General features: G+C 33.1%; 1 protein-coding gene across 1 annotated transcript in view; it reads right to left on the bottom strand.

Moving 5' to 3' along the window:
* The window catches only part of LOC140437180 (alpha-tocopherol transfer protein-like), a 44,010-nt gene extending 26,375 nt beyond the window's left edge, over positions 1-17,635 (bottom strand). The window contains exons 1-3 of the mRNA XM_072526531.1: positions 17,506-17,635; positions 5,666-5,815; positions 5,454-5,610 (exon numbers count right to left, since the gene is read on the bottom strand). Coding sequence (XP_072382632.1) covers positions 5,454-5,610; positions 5,666-5,786 — 278 coding nt within the window. The 5' untranslated portion in view covers positions 5,787-5,815; positions 17,506-17,635. The remainder of the gene's footprint in view (positions 1-5,453; positions 5,611-5,665; positions 5,816-17,505) is intronic.
* Positions 17,636-20,501: the final 2,866 nt, after the last annotated feature.

Below are 20,501 nucleotides of genomic sequence, written 5' to 3'. Positions count from 1 at the left end.
TATCAACAACAATATCAGATACAGCCAGTAGTTGCACAGCAAACCAACTTTTTTCATTCTACATCAAACTCTCAAGCTAACTTAAACTTAAAAACAATCTAGAAACACAGAATGAATATGATTCGATGTCAGATAAAGAACATGAAGACTCTTAAAATAATAAACACGCATGGCAACCAATAAGATTAAAAATAAAAAGGCTTAAACATCAAAATTCAAGAGAAGAAGAAGCTCCAATTACACTCTCAAATAGGTTTCAGCCACTTCCACAGGAAAAACTCCGTAAATGATACGAATAAAAATCCACCAATCTCAAACCCCCTCCAATTTTTATATATGTATTTATATATATTTTATATATGTATATATATTTATATATATTTTTATATAGTAAAATGATAGATAATTTAGCCCAAGCAGTAGAAGTAGAAACTTACTTTACTAAAGCCTTAACAAACAACACAAAAAAAATGTACCAAAGACACCTGAATCCTACAGAACACTTATACATCACGTACGAGAGGAAAATATCGTTCACCATACATACCAACCTAAGGAAGACAGAGCATACAGAGCAGTTATTCGAGATCTACATCGCTTTTTCCCGATAGATGAAATAAAAGCGGAAATCCAGAAAACGGGTCATAAGGTAAGGAACGTTACAAATATCAGACACAGATTGAGTCGTGAACCATTACCATTATTTTTTGTGGACCTCGAGCCTCAAACGAACAACAAAGAAATATTTGAACTACAGTATATACAACATTGTAAAATAAGTGTTGAACCACCGAGAATTAAAAGAAATATACTACAATACACAGAAATATAACACTAAAACGTACTGTGCAAAACTATATAATTGCGAAAAATGTGCTGGATCACACAACACAAAGGACTGCAAGAAACCAAAAAACACGCCAGCAACTTGAATTAACTGTAATGGAGACCATCCTTCTAATTACAGAGGATGTTCTGTTTATCGTGAACTACTAAATGTCAGATACCATGACAAATCAAAACAAATCACCACTCAAAATCCTGTCAACAATCCCAATGTAAATATACCTACCCAACATCATGCTCATAATTTCAACACAATCAGTTATAGAGATGCTACCATTGGAAACATAAATGCAGATAACAAAAATAACAACAATGAATTAGCAGATAAACTATCAAATTTCCTAAACGAATTCAAAAATATGTTCTCTTAACTCTTAAACCAAAATAGCATGATTTTAACCATGTTAACTACAGTCATTAATAAAATAACAAAATAGCTTTCATGTCACTACGAATTGCATCGTGGAATGCTAATGGCATTTCAAACCATATATTAGAGACATCACTGTTTTTAAAAATGTATAATATAGACATTCTATTAATATCTGAAAGTCATGCCACACAAAGAACGGTTATTAAGATACCTTACTATACTGTGTATTATGCAAACCATCCAGACGAAGGAGCACATGCAGGTTCTGTCGTTATTATTAAATCAAAAATTAAACACTATGCAGTTCAACCTTATATTACAAAAAAAATTTAAACATCAATCATTAAAATTGAAACAAATACCTCCTTCAGTGTATCATCAGTCTACAGCCCACCTAGACATCCAATTTCAAGCGAAGAGTATCATGATTTCATACAAACTCTTGGATCCAAACTCATAGGAGCAAGAGACTGGAATGCCAAACACATCACATGGGGTTCCAGATTAATCACGCCTAAAGGTCGAGCAATAATGAATATCATCCATCAAAATACCTTAAGATACTTATGTACGGGAGAACCCCACATACTGGCCTACGGATGTCAACAAAATTCCAGATTTGGTAGATTTTGCTGTAACAAAAGGAATATCTGACATTCATAGTGCAATAGAGTCAAACTTTGATTTAACATCAGATCACAGTACAATAATAATAACTTTAAATAGACACATAATATGGAGAACACCACCACCCAAACTCACAACTAAAGAAACAAACTGGGATGTTTTCCAAAATTCTGTAAATACAAAAATTATACTAGATATTAGGATAAAAGAAAACGAAGATGTAGAGAAAGCAGTAGACTATTTAACAACAGTTTTACAAACAACATGATGGGAAGCCACACCACAGAACCAAATAACAGTGCAAGAAAACCATAATATCCCCCTTAATATAAGAGAATTGGTAGCAGAAAAGAAGAAGAGCTCGACGCATATGGCAACAAACAAGAAATCCACTAAATAAAACGTACCTTAACAGGATTAGTCATAGACTAAATAGAGCATTACATGAAGAAAAAAACGTCTGTTTCTAGTTTTATGTTTCGAGTCTCTCACATGAAGACCACTCTATATGGAAAGCTACAAAAAAGTTTAACCGACCGACAATAACAAATTCACCTTTAAGAAAAACAGATATGACCTGGGCCCGCACAAACGCAGAAAAAACAACAGTATTCGTAGAACATGTTGCAACTGTATTCGCAGCACCAGATACTAATAACGATTAAGATGATGATATAAGAATGTAGATCGAAACTCCATGTCAACTATCTCTTCCTCTGATAACATTTATTCCGACAGAGGTTTAACAACAAATAAAAATGCTAAATTCTAAGAAAGCTCCTGGCTATAACTTGATAACAGCTAAACAGATAACAGATAACAGATAACAGATAAACTGAAATTACACCTAACAGACCAACTATCATTTATACTAAAATCATATCTTACTGACCGTTACTTCCAAGTCAAAATTGAAGACAGCTACTCAAATTACCACATCATACAATCTGGCGTACCTCAGGGTAGCGTTTTGGGCCCATTTCTATATCTGATATTTACAGCAGACGTTCCAATCAGCAATGATACCTTCTTAGCTACATTTGTCGATGACACGAGAATCTTGGCAGTTGATGTCGACCCTAATGTAGCATCACAAAAAGTACAAAATCATTTAGATCAATTACAAAACGGGCTTAAGCCATGGAAGATCAGTGTTAATAATAAATAGTAATAATACTCTCATTCCTATAAAACCATTTGTCAAATACTTGTGATTGCACCTGGATGAAAAACTTACATGGACAACGCACATTAAAACTAAACGGAAACAACTAGATCTTAAACTAAAAAATATGAATTGGCTATTTAACAAAAGGTCTCAGTTATCTCTTGAAAATAAACTGCTTCTGTACAAAGCTATGCTTATACCAGTTTGGGCATATGGAATAGAACTGTGGGGCTATAGTAAACCTTCAAATACGAAGATACTTCAAACATTACAATCCAAAATACTCCGTATGGAGTATTTATACTATCGTATAAGTAAAGCTCCATGGTATGTATCTTACCAAACACTTCACAATGATCTGGACATCCCATTACTTAAGGACATAATAAAGAATCAATCAATAAAATATAAAAATCGCACCACTGATCACAACAACGAACTGGTAAATAACTTATTCACCCAACCACTTGCCGAAAGAAGATTGAAGAGGATATGGCCAGAAGACCTACCGCAATAATACTTAGAGAACCGTCACTGGACGGTACCTAACTCACGTTAATTTACATACAGACTACTTACTTATTACTCTGTGTATAGAGTAGATTGTAAACATGCAATGTAACAATAAAAAAAACGGGTGTGGCAGTCCAGTGGGACTGTCGGTGGAAGTTACACTTCTATACACGCATTCGCCGTTACAAATTTATTTGGGAGTCAATCTGCACAATCATTACATATGTAATGCTATAGGTAAGACATAGCAAAAAGAGACACAGAATTAATAACAACTTACTAACAATTAATAAACAACTTTTGACCTGTAATAAGAGTATAGTAAATGAAGGATTGAATCAATATTTTGATGAAAATGTATATTTTTATTTTCATATATGTATGAAAGGAGTTGAATGCAAAAATTTGTTTACACATACTCTGCAGTAAAATTCATTGTTTATTTTGTTATTAATATAATAATACAATACAAATTAAAATGCAATATTCATAAGTATTTAAAAATGACAATAATATACATAAAAAAAATACAGTACAAAAGAGTGCAACATAATTCAGTATATTAATACAATACAAATTAAAACGCAATATTCATAAGTATTTAAAAATGACAATAATATACATAACTTTTCTACTTACGCATATATATGTTTACTTTACCATATAATAATATTAATAAAAAAGTCCTCCCCGACTGGGAATCGAACCCCGGTCTCCCGCGTGACAGGCGGGGATACTGACTACTATACTACCGAGCACATGACACAAACGTATTTCAAATTTGACAGTTCTGAATCATACAGTGATTTATTGAGATTATTTTGAAATACAAAAGACTAATATAATTATGAACATTTAATAAATAATACAAAACATATCACATAAATAATAATATTAATAAATATTTTATTATATATATAATATTAAATTATATATACAAAAGGAACATTTTTATATTCGAGAGAGGAAGAGATAGAAAATATATCTTTTGTCTCTCTCTTACTCATTATCTTACATATGTAATGATTTCACAGATTCACTTCCATACAAATTCCCAACGTGGAGCGCGCGTATAGAAGTATAACTTCAAAACTGTATCTTTTGTCAAAGGAAACCTGTCAAAGAAATATAAATCATCAGATTATTCTAAACAATTTATTCTTTCTCTATAAACTTGTGAGTGGCATACATTTATATAAATTCATTTTCGAAGAATTCGAACTTAAAGAAGTAATCAGCATTATTTTAAATTTGAAAAAATAACATTTTAAACAAATTTAAGGCAAGACAAAGTCGAATGTCAGAATTTTGAGGTTACAATATATAGTTAATTGACAGATTTCCATCATTTAAGTTAAAGTTGGGTCTTATTAATATAAACTTTAATCAAACAAAAGGCAAATATCGAGCATAGTTTTTTATTAGATCTTGCCCAAGTACTTTCGCTCTCAGAGCATCTTCGGGGGCATTTCATCAAAATTATAGGCTATCGAGTACTTGTATGAATGTCATAGAAATTAAATAATACATCTACACAACACTAGACAAATAATAAATAGTTTAAAAATATTTAAATTTGAAGAAGCTACATAGTGTGTGACAGCAGGAAAGAGAATCACGAGGGAGGTTTTAGGGGGAAATTCGAAGGTAGGAGTGGCAAACTTTTTTGCATCTTTTTTTGGAGTCCCAAAATCTTAGCAAAATTCAGCTTGTTCGTACCATTTTTAGAGGTTCAGTGACATTTCTGTCTCTGACTACTGGAGTATAAATAGAATACAATTTTTATTACACTAATACAATAAAGAACCAATTTTAGTTCGAAACATATTTACATTCCTACAGTTTTGTTATTTTATACTTTTGTCAAATATAGTTAAATTACGCTTTTTTTGCATATACGTAGAAAAATAGTTTTATTTTACTTACTTATTGTCTGTAGTACGTTTAACTATAGGGTCTTTTAAAGTTTTAAATTGAAACATATCCGGGTTCAAAGTACTACCCGTAAAATATACATCTACTGCAGATTTAGCAGCTTCTATTTTGTAAAAACAGCTATGCAGAAAACAAGCCATTATTAGCTCTGCAATAAATAAATATAATTCATTATTATTTTTAGGAGTTACAAAGATACATACCGCTAACTTTTGGCAAATGTGCTTGTTTTTCTGCCCATTCCATTAACATATTGACATCTTCCTTTTTGAGTTTATCATCATTTTTATAGATTTCTTCAACATCAATTATTTTGAATTTCATTGTCGGTTGTGAATAAAGGTCTTGAACGACTAAAAGAAGGATTTATTGATCTATTAACTACTTTAATAAAATAATCATTTTTTGATTATTAGTGTTATAAAGTTATAAAAGTTGATAAAAAATTGATTTTGATAGAAATATATTATTACATTTACCTATTTTTAATTATAGTGTAAAGGCCATCAAAATTTTTAATAATAATCTGAGAAAAAAGTGTAACGGAAGTTATACATTTTATATGATGGCGGATATGTGGATACACAAATAATTATCATTTCTTGACTTGATCTATCTGACCTGATCAGCGACGCAATGCCACCGTTCCCAGAGTTTTTGAAGTGCCAGCAGTATCAGCGACGTATATATACGGTTGCTCATTAAATGCAAAGAAAAACTCAGAAAATGCTCTTTAATGTTCAAAAAAATATAAAACGAAAGTATTTTTAATAACTAAATATGAAATGAATACGAAAGTAGTCATTAGAATAATTATTGTTCCTGGGTATAGTAAATGCCAAAGCAAGGATATGCGTAGAGACCCACGTCACATTCCCGACACATGTACCTTGATTCGCGCCGTTTCTTTGCTTGAGTCTTTGTTGTTGAGCAAACAGTGCATCTACGAACTTTGTTGTTGGGGACAATATCAGGAAAATGTCTACCTACAAGACGAAAAACGTTTCGCACAGGCACTACAGTTGTATATTTTGCTAAATGGTACCTAAAAATAACATCTCATTGTAGCAAGATAATTTCAAGATTAGATCTACATATCTGTCTAGAAGCTGCCGAATAAGATTCAAGTGAAACTGGGCCAATGGTGTTTTCTCTGGGTGTTGTGTAAGGTATATTGCATGTGAATTTAGAATAGAAAGGTCCAATATGTGAAAGAAGTGCTTTTTATACCATTTGATGGTTTTCCTAATGCTTTCTGTGGAACTTAGTAACATGTCAGTCCTGTCCACTGCTCCCATATTCATATTGTAATCTATTACACAAGCTGGTTTTTTAATGAATTCGTTTGTTTTTCTGTCTTTTTTAACCGATTCTACCAATTTGTCTTAGTGCATGGTAGTAAGCATAGTGACCTTTTGTTCGATCCTTCCATTTTAGTGCTAACATATTGCAACTCGACATTGAGGAAGTTGCACCTTTTTGTAGTTTTGCTGCTAAATTAGACATGTGTTTTCTGTTGACCCTGACTGTTCCACAATAGTTAGTTTTATGGTCAAATAGGTAACTTCACAAACTAGGAGACGTGTACCAGTTATCAGTAAAGAGCGAGTGACCTTTGTCCAAGAGTTTCATAAGAGTGACAACCACAGATCCTAAGAGGCCGATATCCTCATAATGATTTATTTCGGTGTTTTTACCTACATAAACAATAAAGTCTAACACATAACCCGTTTCACAGTCACACAGAAAAAACAATTTTATTGTGAATAGATGGCGTTTGGTTCTTATAAACTGTTTAAACTGCAGCCGTCCTTTGAATAGAACCAAACTTTCGTCGATTACCAGATTTTGTAATGGCGTAAAATTATTAGCAAATGAGTTTTTTACCTGCAAAAAAACGCCTCGCACCTTGTAATAAGAATCCGCTTGTGGTTCATCAGCATTTTTAGCGAAGTATAACATTCTCAGTATAGACTGAAAGCGATTCCGGGATATTATACTAGAAAATATGAGTGTATATAACAAATCGTTTGTTGACCAATTTTCTGTAAGTTTGGCTTTTCTATGGCGTGCTGCGAGCAATAGCACAGCGATAAATGTAAAAAATTCATTTTCTGTAAGTGGCGACCAAGCAATCTTTTTATTTTTGCAAACTTCCGCTGCAGCAAAATTATTTGTTTCATGTAAAATTAAATTAACGGTACCTGGATTTAGAAAGAACAGAAAACAATCTATTTCCCTGGCAGTATTCTCAATATTGTCTAAATGGACACCTGAATTTGTGACATCAAACTCGTACACGACAGGAACAAATTGCTGTTTATCCCACTGTATCCTAAAATCATACGCTAAAGCTATTTTGCTTTCATTTCTCGATGTATTTGCAACCACAACTTCGGCTTCGTCCTTATCGGCACCTTCATTTTGAGAAATAGCTTCATCATTCTCATAAATAACATTAACAATCTCCTCCTCTTTTGAATCATCGTTATCTGGTACATAATCGCTTTCACTTTCTACAAAAGGCTATTCATCGAAATCCAAGCATGCCAGTATATCATCATATTCTTTTTGCGTTAGTCCACACAAACCACCTGTATCGCATGAGCGCCTTCTTTTTCTTGAATCAGACATTTTCTTGAAATTTCACAATACATTTGCACTGCAACAGTAACAGCAGAATACTGCGTACTGCGTAGTCCGTGCTAACGTGATATTTGCGGTACAAGACGCATGCTAAAAATAGACCAAAAACCTGACCATACCCGACAGTTACCGAAACGCCGTGTATCAGAAGCTGCCGCATGGTACAATGAATACACAAGGTATGATATTGCGCATGACATTTGATAGCTGGCCCAAGAGTGTGACGTAGTCAAGATCGCCCGAGCCACCACGAACCCATTATTACAGCTTAAGGTACACATTAATTTTGAAATTATGGTCAAAAAATGATCTAATTTTTTTTTAAATGTTTTGTTTTGGTTATAATTGAATAAAAAATATATTTTCAGTAGCGTAAAACCTTTACTTTTCCTAGGGATTCAGGCGAAATATTTATTTTTGTTTTCATACGTATACTACTAATATCCGTTGAAATTTAAAAATTTTCTGCAGAGGAAATACTGTGAATAGGTATATAATAGTAGATTTGCTTATTTTGATTCACTGTCACTCACTTCCAAGCAGTTTTACTGAAATAAAAACAAAATAGATTACAATAAAGAAAAATCTGCTTTACAATTCAATATGGTATTTTAGATGAGTTATAATGAAATTTAGTAAAATAAAAAATATACACATTACTATAACCTACCGATTATTATAAGCAAAATTTACTTAACAATATAATAATATGAAAATAAGACACAAATTAGTTCAAACGCAAAACACAATAAATATCGACTTCGGACGACTCTACACCGGCAAGACAGAAAGCTTGTATAAAAACAAAAGTTCAACAATAATATCGGTTATCAATGGTGACTATTGCAAATTGCAAGTTTGAGATAATAAATATATTTTAAAGTAACTCAATACTGACTGAGTTATCTATTTTATAATAGAAAAATAATTTAGATATATGCTTACATATGTGCCTTTATACAAATGCTGTTTAGTTACTGTTTATATTTATACTGTATAGTATTTTTTTGTAAAACTGAAAGTTTTTATTTGCCATTGTATATCTGATTTTGTACCTTTTTCAAAGTGCGCTGTGCAATTGCTTGTTGCAATAATGACAATGAAGATAAAATCTCTAGGTTTCATACATTTCCTAAAGATAGTGTGACCAGAAAATTGGGAATTATATCTTGTTGTAGATAAGATAATTTTAATTGTAATACTGCAAGAATTTGTTCTAAACATTTTAAAACTGAAGATTACCAAAGAAATCTACAACAGGAACTTGTAAATTACGTTTCTAAAAAGGGTCTAAAACTCAAACCTGAGGCAGTACCTAGTCTTTATTTGCCTAAATCAAAATCATCTACCCTTTAAACCAACCAAAAGAAACGCGTACAAAGAGCCGAACACAGAGAGTCCAAAAAGTATGTTGAGCAGCTTCTTACTACTTCTAGGACAACGACGTAAGTCTAAATCTTTATTTTTATTAATTATTAGTCATGAAACCTTAAATGGTTTTTTCATATCGATTTGTTAAGTAAGAAACTAGCGTCAGCCTGCTATGCAATTTGCAATGAGAACTGTTTCGGAGGAAATCAATTTAGCATCTTCCAAAATAACATATTTTTCTTTGTTAAATCATGTTATCATTATTAAAATATATAATGTTATCATTATTATAAACAATACCAAGAAAATTTTATGTGTAAATATTACAAAAGATCAAAAGATGTCATTTTAAATGTTGTGCAATATTGTGTGACCTCACTACACTTATATTCGATGGCCAGCTAGCTCATTCGATATAAATAAAGTTGACTTTATCATTATTTATTTTGATTTTGTGTTTAGTTCGGTAGGTATATACGTACAAATTTTGTGTACCTTCATTACCACTTTTCTGTATCTTTTTACACATCTGAAATATCGAACTCTGGAGTATAAGTTAATTAACCTGTACCTACGTGTAATAAAAGATAATTAAAACTTGTTTTATAAAGGATATCGATGTTAACAAAATAACTGTACCAAAAATCAATAAACTTAAATTAACTCCAAATTTTATTTATGATTAAATATTATAATGACATAATTTTATCATCTCTTTATAATTACTATGATTAAATTAGCCAAATTATATAAAAAAACTTAAAATTAAAAGTCTGTCCTATACAACTATATTCAAATGTTACGGGAATAAGCGTTCTTGACTACGTCATGCGCGAAAGCGAACCGATTTTGGAACATTATGTATCATACGTATTGTACCATGAAGCTGCCGTATCAATACGGCAGTGGGTTCATCACAATGCATGTTCGAACGTAACAATACGGAATTGGAGCTGATGGCATTGTAACAATGCCGGATAGATGCGGCAATGGGGCTGGCAGAGGTGCAAAAAATTTTGATGCCGTATACAAACGGCATGGTATTAAAAACGTTTTCACTCGAGAACGTATATATACGTCACTGGGAACAGTGGCACTTTTTCCCAAACCGTATATATACCTCGCTGGTAAAGAAAGGGTTAATGTTGTAGGTCCTATTTTTTTTGCTGATAGTATATTAACTTATATAATTACAGAAACATCTAAAAAAAATTTTATTTTTAATTTTAGGTAAAAAATATTTTTTGTGAAAAGATCTGCATAGCCCATATCCTAAAATGCAATCATGCAGACATCAAAATTTATCAATTTGTAAAGGAGAAAGTCAATTGTGACCTGTGATGGCCCTGTACTTCTGTTGGTCCTGATTAAGGAGGGCTGTAAGAAGGAGTGGAAACGCAAAGCATCGTTTGTGTGCCTACTTTTAACATCTAATTCAGCTTTCGGCAATCGCCGCTAGAGGCGCAAGTGCTGCAAAGTGTGCTATAACACAATAGTGGCTTATTTATTATTTAATTCATTTTATTCATGTGTTTAGCGTAATTAGACATTAATTTGTTAGTTGATTAGTGCCGAATATGTTTTATGCCATAAATAAATTATTTCAACATTATAATATATCGATGTGTGCTCAAAGTGTTTTATTTCTATACCAGAGATGAAGATGCAAAATCAAATTTAAATTTGCCATTACTCTAATTTGGGACAGCTTATTTTGAAGCGGAAATATTTTGTCACATTATTATCTAACTGCCTCATTTTTAGACCAATGGAATTTCAACTGTAAATTAATTGATATTAAAAATCATAGGTAAGACTGGTGTAGTGATTCTGAGTCTTCTAATAATCGATGCTTTACGCCTAGTTAGGAAGTACAGGGAGCGATAAACAATAAACGGTTGGAGTTCGTGAAGAGTTGTTTTGCTCTTTTGCCATAAGTTTTGCCAATTATTCTCTATTGACTTTTTGAAAACGAGTTTGAGGTTGCTAGCTAGTTAAATTGTGGTGACTCCAGTGATATGGTTGGTAGTTTTTTTATCGAAATGATCGGCTGTTTCATTACCAGTAACTAGTTTGAGAAATCAGCCATATGAGAAAGACTGTTACATCGTTAGCAAAGATATTTTGGTGTATGTCATAAATGTGTTTTGAACTAATGGGTGGTCAGTGAAGATTGTATTGATTGAATGGATAGATGAAAGGGAATCTGAACAAATGGCAATATATCTGTTTTAATGGAAGATACATTTAAAAGTCAACAGAATACCGAGATGATCTTACAAGAACGTGTTTAGTGGTGACCTCACAGCCAACACCAGTGGTAATTTTAGACGTATTGGTATAGACAATTAAATCATATAATTTTTTTTTGTATAATTTCTAAAAATGTTTTCTTTATTAGAATGTTAAAATATTCATGTTTGGTAAATATGATGAGTGAGGTGTCTATTGAAGGAAGGTATTTAGTCCAGGGGTGAAATCAAGGGTAGAGGAAGTGAACTAGTTAGATGGAAGTCAATATTTTTAAGTAGTGGAGTAATTAATTAAGATACAGATTTTATGATACGGTGTTGGATATTGTTATTGGAAGAAGACGGCATTATGGTAATTAGGGAATAAAGAGGATTAAAGAGATTTGTGGGTGTAAAGAGGATCCCATATATTTCAGTCTAAAAATGTCCACTGAAATACAAAGATGAGAATCTATAAAACCTTAATTCGACCAATAGCATGCTATGGCAATGAAGCATGGGTCCTGAAAGAAACATCCAAAAGCAAACTCGATACATTCAAAAGGAAAGTACTGATGAGAATACTAATACCTGTGGGGGACAACGGAATCTTCAGGAGTGGATACAACAACGAGCTTTATTAACTGAATAACGAAGCACCACTGTCAGACTTCATTAGAATACAAAGATTGCAATGGGCCGGACATTTGATAGGAATGGGAGGGGACAGTCTACCAAAAAGAGCACTGAATGCTAGAATGCAGGAAAAGAGGCCGGTTGGAAAGCCAAGAAAGACACAGTAAACAGCGACGCACAAGCGCTTTTAGTAGTCCATGTATGGAGAAGATCAGCCACAGACAAACAAGAGTGAAGGCAAAAAATAAAGGAGGCCAAAGCTCAATTTGGGCTGTAGTGCCGTAGAAGAAGAAGAAACATAATCTTGAAGACATGTTAAAATGGGTATTAAGTGCAGTATTTAACAGAAAGGTGTCTGAACAATTTAAGACATTCTCAATAACGTCGCCTTTACCAAAATACAAAATGAGCACCAAATTCTGTTATGAGAATTAAAGTCACCAACAAAAATGCTTCTTAAGTTGTAGTTAACGGTAGAAGGGAAAGTATACATCACTAGATACAAAAATTGACCACTACTGGCTCTTGCACAGTTTGTGCAAATATGATGATGTCTATTTTGGACATGTCCTTCGAAGAAATGGTCTTGAAAAACTTACCATCCAGGGAAAAGTAGAAGGCAAAAGAAATAGAGGTAGATCTCCCACACGATACACGGACCATATTGTTGCTACCATTGGCGCTCCATTGTCAGAATGTGCTAGAATGGCAGAAGATAGAAAAACGTGGAGGAACATTGGGAAATTTAGTTAATAGCTTCATGATATCACGATACCTGCATCAGGTTAACGACTAAGAAGAAGATGATGTCCTTCCAAAATTTTAAGTTTGCCTTGATGATCGATTTTACAATTTGTTTCCTTGAGACAAAAAATGCCGGGATATTGAGAGGAAATAATCTTTTGAATTCTTTTAAGGCGAGGATAAAATCCAATTCCAATATATCAGACTAAATGTTATCAATTTTAAAGAATACAGGAGAAAAGAAAGAAGAACTGTTAAGAAAGAACAGAGGGGTCACTTGGGTTACCATCGTCAGTGAATAGGTGTTCAGTGAAATTTTTTTGATCGGGATGGAGCTTTAGCTTAATTTTTTTATCAGACGTGTTATACGATTTTTTAAGGATCTATCTTTTATCTTAGTATATATTAGGGTGAGATCTTTTATTAAGGAGGGTATGTCAGTGATAAGTTTACTGGCTTCAGATAGAGGGTCGTTGATGCCAAAGGAGTTTTCGAGGAATGCAGTAAGTTCGGTTACATTAAATGAAAGCGATTCAGGGACATCTTCGTAAAGGTAATTATTAATAAATAGAGATTTTTGATTAATAATATGATAGTCACAATTAGTTGATTTGGATTTTTTTGATTTCTTTTTTGCAGATTTTTGTATGCTAGTTGAGGAGAACTCAGGCAGATGCATTGCTATTCATTATCTTTCATTCAGTTTGCCATAGAACAGCTCCTTCGCCCATGAACCAATCAGCTGTTTTGTTTTTAATAGCCGCTGCCGCTTTTGAGTAATTACGAGTTTCATGTGCTGCTATTATTGTTCCGGTTACAAAATCTTCTTCATCTACAGATCCTGGGTAAATCCTGATAAATAGTAGTTGTTTGTGATAGGTAGATGCTGATAAATAGTAGTTGTTTTTCGTAGTCAGGTATGTAGTGCACAAGCAGCATGTACTATAGATTCCACTTTTTCGGATTCGGGTAACAAGGCAATCGGTTTCTCAAATACACGAAAACGGGCGACAAAGATTCCAAAAGCATTTTCTACAATTCTTCTGACTCGTGATAGCCGATAGTTAAAAAAGTTCTCCTTTATTATTAACAGAACATGTTGCGAATAAGGTTTTAATAGGTATTCCTTTAACGGGAACGCATTGTCTGCTAGAAATACTGTCTTAAACAGGAACATTCAATGTGTTACTTTCTAAGGCAGTCTTTAGGCTTGACTTTACATAAACTCCTCGATCACAGGCTGGCTCGTTTTCTTCAATATCTATATATTGGAAACAGTATTGATCATCTACCAACGCAAAAAAGAATAATACTGAATGTTCCCCTATAATTATAAAAGTTTGAATCTGAGTGGACACCCCAATAAAATATGTTTTCCGTTTAGTGCCCCACCACAATTCGGGAAATTCCATATTGTATAAAAGCCTTCTGTTACGATAAATTCTGACCCTAAACTGTAAATATTATGACTAATTCTTTTTTGTTGTAGTTATTTGAGAGTGCGACCCCAGACTGGTTTTTTTGGTCCCGCTTGGAAGTTTCGAGTCATGGGAATGACTCATCATAGGCCTTTCGCCAAAACAGCAGTCTATTCAATGGGTTTCGAGAAACAGCTGTTTTCATTCTCGAATAACAGGATTTTATATTTATAGAGGAATTTTGTTATGAAGAGAGGCAGTTAATTTTGACGACGCGCTCTCGATTTTAATTGTTACGTTCGTCCAGATAAATTATGTATTATTAGTTAAATAAATTAATATAAATTATCGTGCTTTTTGATAAATTAAAGTAGGAACAATATAATAAATTAGTAAAGACATTATAAATTAAATAAAGACATAGCAGTTAAATAAATTCATTACACTTCTACAATGTTTCTCCATTCTACTTGTGTTGTCGAAACCTAAAAGTAATAATTTATTTTAACTGTGTATATTTTTAGGAGACACATGATGATAGTTACGACATAGACAACACATAATCGCAGACTGCTGATGTTACAGAAGATACAGCAACCAATGATAATATACCACCTTTCACTAGGACTCGCAGCCGTACAACAGTACATATTTCACCAAAAAGATCCAAGAAATATGACAAAACCGGTACAGAGAAAGCATTAGAAAAATTAAAAGCTATTGCGTCGACCTTAATGAACCAGCAGCAGAGAAAAATGAATTTGATTGCTTTGGAAAGTCTGTCGCATGCCAGCTTAAGAAACTTCCGGAGTTATGGGTTCTAGAATCAATGGCTTATTTACAGTCATACTTAGTGGACCAACGTCTACGTGCTGCTAGGTGTTTGAAATCCATTTTATCTCGACCAAGTACAACTCCATCAAGCAGGACTTCTGACTATGCAGCTCATTCCCTACTTTCTAGTAACATTTTATCGGAAGCTCTACATAGGTTCTATACTAAATGATGAGTACAATGAATATCACTAGTACTATGTAACTGTTGCTTTGTATAAATACAATAAAAATACTTGCTTAAATATGTTCTCTGAGTCCGCTGTAGATCGCATTACACATTTTTGGCAAGAACTTTGATATTGTACTCTTAGGTACATGGTGTAAACATTACAATGATGCAATAGAATCGCCAGTGGCTAAATATCTTAATGTTACTTGCAATTTAAGTTCAGCAGATAAAGTGTGTCCCATGGCGGTATTCGTTTTTTCGACATATGATGTTACAAGTTATAAAAGATAATCAAAACGTGCCATCGTTATAAGTAAAAGGTTCTTGAAAGACGTAGGGTCTTCCATTGAAAGTTCTTTAACATAATTCTGCGAAGCACCTAACGTTTGCCTACGACTAATCCATGATTTTATCCCTATACGGCCTTTATGTTTATGATTATATTTCCATTGCAAATCGTCCATGATATCGTTAAGCACCAAATGTGCTACTATTCGACAACTTCTACGAACCAGTTTACTTGACATATTGATTTAATATCCTTTAAAAAGAGAACTCCATATATCCAGAACACGTTGCACTTAACAACTGAGACTGACGAGACAAAATATCATTGTATGTGTAACCGGCTGCTAGCGTGATGGTTACCTGGTGTTAGTGCTGGCGCCAGCAAATCATTGCATTTGTAAATCCAATATATTAGTTTTAAGTACCTAGGACCGATATTACAGAGTAATGGGGAAATAGATGGAGATGCATGCAGTAGAATTAGGGTTGGGTGGATGAAGTAGAAGGAAGCGAGTGGTGGGTTGTGTGATAGAAAAATTCCAATGAAGCAATGAACGGAAAATTCTATAAAACAGCTATAAGCCCAACTATGGTATACGAAACTGAATGTTAAGCAGTTAAAAAACAAGAGCAACAACGAATGCATGTAGCGCAAATGAGAAAGCTTAGATGGATGTGTAGAGTGACAAAAAAGGATAATGTTAGGAATGAGTATATTAGGGGAAGTCCAGGGGCGGCACCAATTGTTGCCAAGATGAGAGAGCATCGGTTAAGAGGGTTTGGTCACGTTTAAAGTCGAGACGGTAATCACTTGCGGGTTCTTGGAAGTAGTAGGAGAGGTAGAGCAGGAGGAAGACGCTTAAGCAGGACACGTCGGTAAAGAGGATTGATATTAATGTGACCCAAGATATAATCTTATAGAGAAATGTAATTAGGGAAGCCGACCCCGCATAGGGATAAAGTAAAAGAGAATGCTGATGGGTATTTTATCTGGTCCTGAAGATTTTATATTTTTTAAACGGTCTAGTGCTTTACTGAATTCCTGGGTGTAAATCTGGTGTTCATTAAATATGTATGATAAAATCCAAGAATGGCAATAGGCTTCATTCGAATTCGTGATTCATTACTATGCCATTGGATTCAATTATTTTATTTCATATATCTACTGATTCCAATAAAGTTCAATAATATAACACAAAACACCATTATTAACTTCCACGAAATATAGTCAACTTGACATGCTTAGCGCAAACCTCAGACTCTCCAGAAAAATTTATAATTTTAAATTACTTTTGTGTATTTAATTACTTTTTTTTAAACTTTGTTCTAAATGAATACCTGATAGAGACAATGATGCCATTCTAACATCTATTTGTCCGTTAAGAATCAATTCAAAATTTTCAAGAGGGTTACTTAAACCGAAATTATTTTGAATTACAAAATTAGACATAAACATTAAATGCAGAAAGCGATTTTTTCGAAAAAAAAAAAGAAATTAGCAAGGAAAGTAGAAATCATTAGTTAATAATTTTATATTGCACATCATGCATATATTAAAGGACTGTATAATTAAAAAGTTCAAAAATCAATACCTCTACTTAGCTTGTTTAGTACAACAAGAATAAACGAAAATCTTAATTAGTTCAATAGAACTGATTATATTTTTGTGTAAACAATTTAAAAGATATGACAGGAAAGACTCACCAATTCTTTTATAAACTGACAAACAATAAACTAAACTTCACACTATTTTTAATTATGTAGACACGTTTTAAACATTTTAATAAATAATTAGTATACATAAAGTACATAACCTTCAAAAATTAAATAATTATAAGGCGGGGAAGAAAAACTGGTTTCTCAATACAGTTTGAAGAAAAATAATAAATTTTAACAAATTCATTCTTTTTAGTGTGTAAAATTAGGGGAGAGCGGCACATGGGAAATACTCAGCAAGGTATAATAAATCAAAATAAATAAAAAGCACGGTTTATATGGAGTTACTTTTTAGGAAATTTGTTTTCGGTGAGACCGTTTTCGTACAAGTGGAAGATGATTACATTATTTTGGATTCATGTAGTAACCAGTGGTTACGCTTAAAGGTCCATTTTAGGTCCCATTCTATTTCTACTATATAAGACTTAACTTGTGGATCTCTGTAAAATAAATGACTTATTCTGATTATTTAAAGTTGTATTACTGTCCACATATTATTAGTATTCATTAATATTTTAGTAGAAATTGTAATAATAATCCATTTGTGACATTTTACGGATGGGAATCCAACAAAACAAGATCAGGGAGTTAATGCCTTTGGTATTTTGGTCAACCATAAGTTAATCTGGTGTATGCAAACAACTACAGATGTAATAGCATTACTAAAGCAAATTCTGCTTTACTTATATCTTGTGTCAAAAATTTATATAGAGTTCCAGACTTGTTTTTGAAACTCTAAATAACTTACGTCAGACCTTACCTAGAATTTGCAGTATCGCTTTCTTAACCCCAACCCCGAAGGGATATTAGGTTAATAGAGGGCATACAATTTACAGCTACTGAGTTTTTTATTAATTATGAAAAGTAAATCTATGTACTTCAGACCATGGAGTTGAGTGTAGAGGATTCTACATTATGAAATGACTTGCATCATCCTATCCTACAAAGCTATAGCATACTAGGCGAGCCTTACAGCCTGTAGATAACACATTAAGGTATCAGCGGAAGCAAAAAGTGTATTAATACCAATAATCTCATAAAAACTATACTACAACTATTCGAATTTCTTCGCAAGGGTGGTTTTTATAAGCATAGAATGTGGTAAAAAATTGTAGCGGTTCTAAATTTAACGCCACTGTATAATTAAATAATTCCAAATTGCTTCAATTTACAATTTATTATATGATTTTTTCTCTAATTAGGGGTCGTTCTTAACTCTAACAAATAAAAAGCAACCAGCGACGCAAGTCCATTTTTTATGTGGAGGGTAAGTATAACCCTAAACCAAATTTCCATGCAAATCAGTGGATACAAGGTAATCAATGACATTGTTTTAATTATAACTAATCCAGGGGGTGGTACCCCTAAATAACCCCTAAATATCACCCCCAGGGGGTGATAGGTTAGGAATTAAGCTATGATAAAATTTTAAATTATGTTGTTTAATGTTAATTGACATTTATTTACTTCGTTTAAATATGATGTAAATCAATTACCCGCTTTAATTTACTATTATATGATGTTTTTTTAATGGGGTTAGTTTTCACTCCTAAAAAATAAAAAGCTACTTACGGCATAAGTCCAAAAGTGAAGGGGATGGTAGGTAGAACCTATCTCACAAATTTTCATGCAATTCTGTGGTGACACGGAAAATTACAGGGTATCACCCTTTTCACGTTCATTTACTGGCCTACACATTTATTTTCTACAACCACATTCGTTAGAAAAAACCCTATTGCACTACTTTATATAAAATATTGAATAATAGATAAAAATAAGAAATGCATGCTTATTAATTTTTATTTAAACCTAATAATTGAATGATTGTCAATGTATCATCATTATCAACATTTTGGCTGGATAAATTGGGCATTTGATTTAACTTATAAACTATATTACTTCATAGGCAAAATTTTGTAAAAACGACCAATTGTGGGTATCACACATTCTCTTTCGTATTTATCGTACAATATAGTAAAGTATTTTATAGAGATTTCTTCTCTTATTTAGTTATTTGGTTTTCTGTCTCTTAATGTATTCTCAAAATTGATCTCAAATCTCTCATTTCTGAAGTTTTAATTATTCTTTTTGTTTGAACTCTCGTTTCTATCGTGTATTTCATGTCGAACTTTATCCTAGCTTTTTCTTTCATCGTGTCAGTCACTCTGATTTGCTGCAATTCTCTAAAGAGGAATCTTTCTGCTACGTATCTTGGTACGTTGACTGTTTCTCTTAGGCTGTTGTTGTCTGCCGCTTGTATTTTTTGAAGTATTGCATGTGTGTCCCCTTGCAAGAGATGCATCATATGTTAGTATAGGAAGGATTGTACTATTTATTAGTCTTATTTTTGTTTTCAATTTGAATTTGCTTTTCCTTCCTACTAGGCCTCTTATAGATGCTCTTGTCATGTTGGCTTTTCGTACTGTGGCTTCTACGTGTTTGCTAAATGTTAAGCCTTTTTTCCATGATAATCCGAGGTATTTTGCTTCGCTTTTCTACTCGATGGGACTGTCTTGCACAGTTACCTGTTCTTCTGGTTGTTGGTTCCTCTTTTTGAAAAGTACAGCCTGTGTCTCATCTGAGTTTATTGCTATTTTCCATTTTAAACTCCATTCTTCTAGTCATCTAGCGCTGTTTGTAGGTTGTTTACCACTAATAGAGGCTTAATAGTGTACCTGGTGTTCTAGGTATATCTGCTGTATATATCGTGTACAGTAGAGGTGACAGTACTGCTCCCTGTGACACTTTAGCCTCCGGGTTCCCGAGTTCGGATAGGCCTTGTCCTATCCGGACTCTGAAACAACGATTGCCCAAGTATGAAGAGATCAGTCTTGTCATTGTCGAATGCTTTGCTTACATCTAGGAAGGTAGCTCCTGTAAATTGTTTATCGTTGAATCCAGCTGCTATGTACTCTGTTAGTCTGCGTACTTGTAGCTCGCTATAGTGTTCTGATGTAAAGCCGAATTGAGCTTCGGGTATTATA

This window comes from Diabrotica undecimpunctata, chromosome 3 (genome assembly GCF_040954645.1).
Source record: "Diabrotica undecimpunctata isolate CICGRU chromosome 3, icDiaUnde3, whole genome shotgun sequence".
In the NCBI taxonomy this organism is placed as follows: Eukaryota; Metazoa; Arthropoda; class Insecta; order Coleoptera; family Chrysomelidae; genus Diabrotica; species Diabrotica undecimpunctata.
This window is presented reverse-complemented; position numbering and strand designations above follow the sequence as displayed.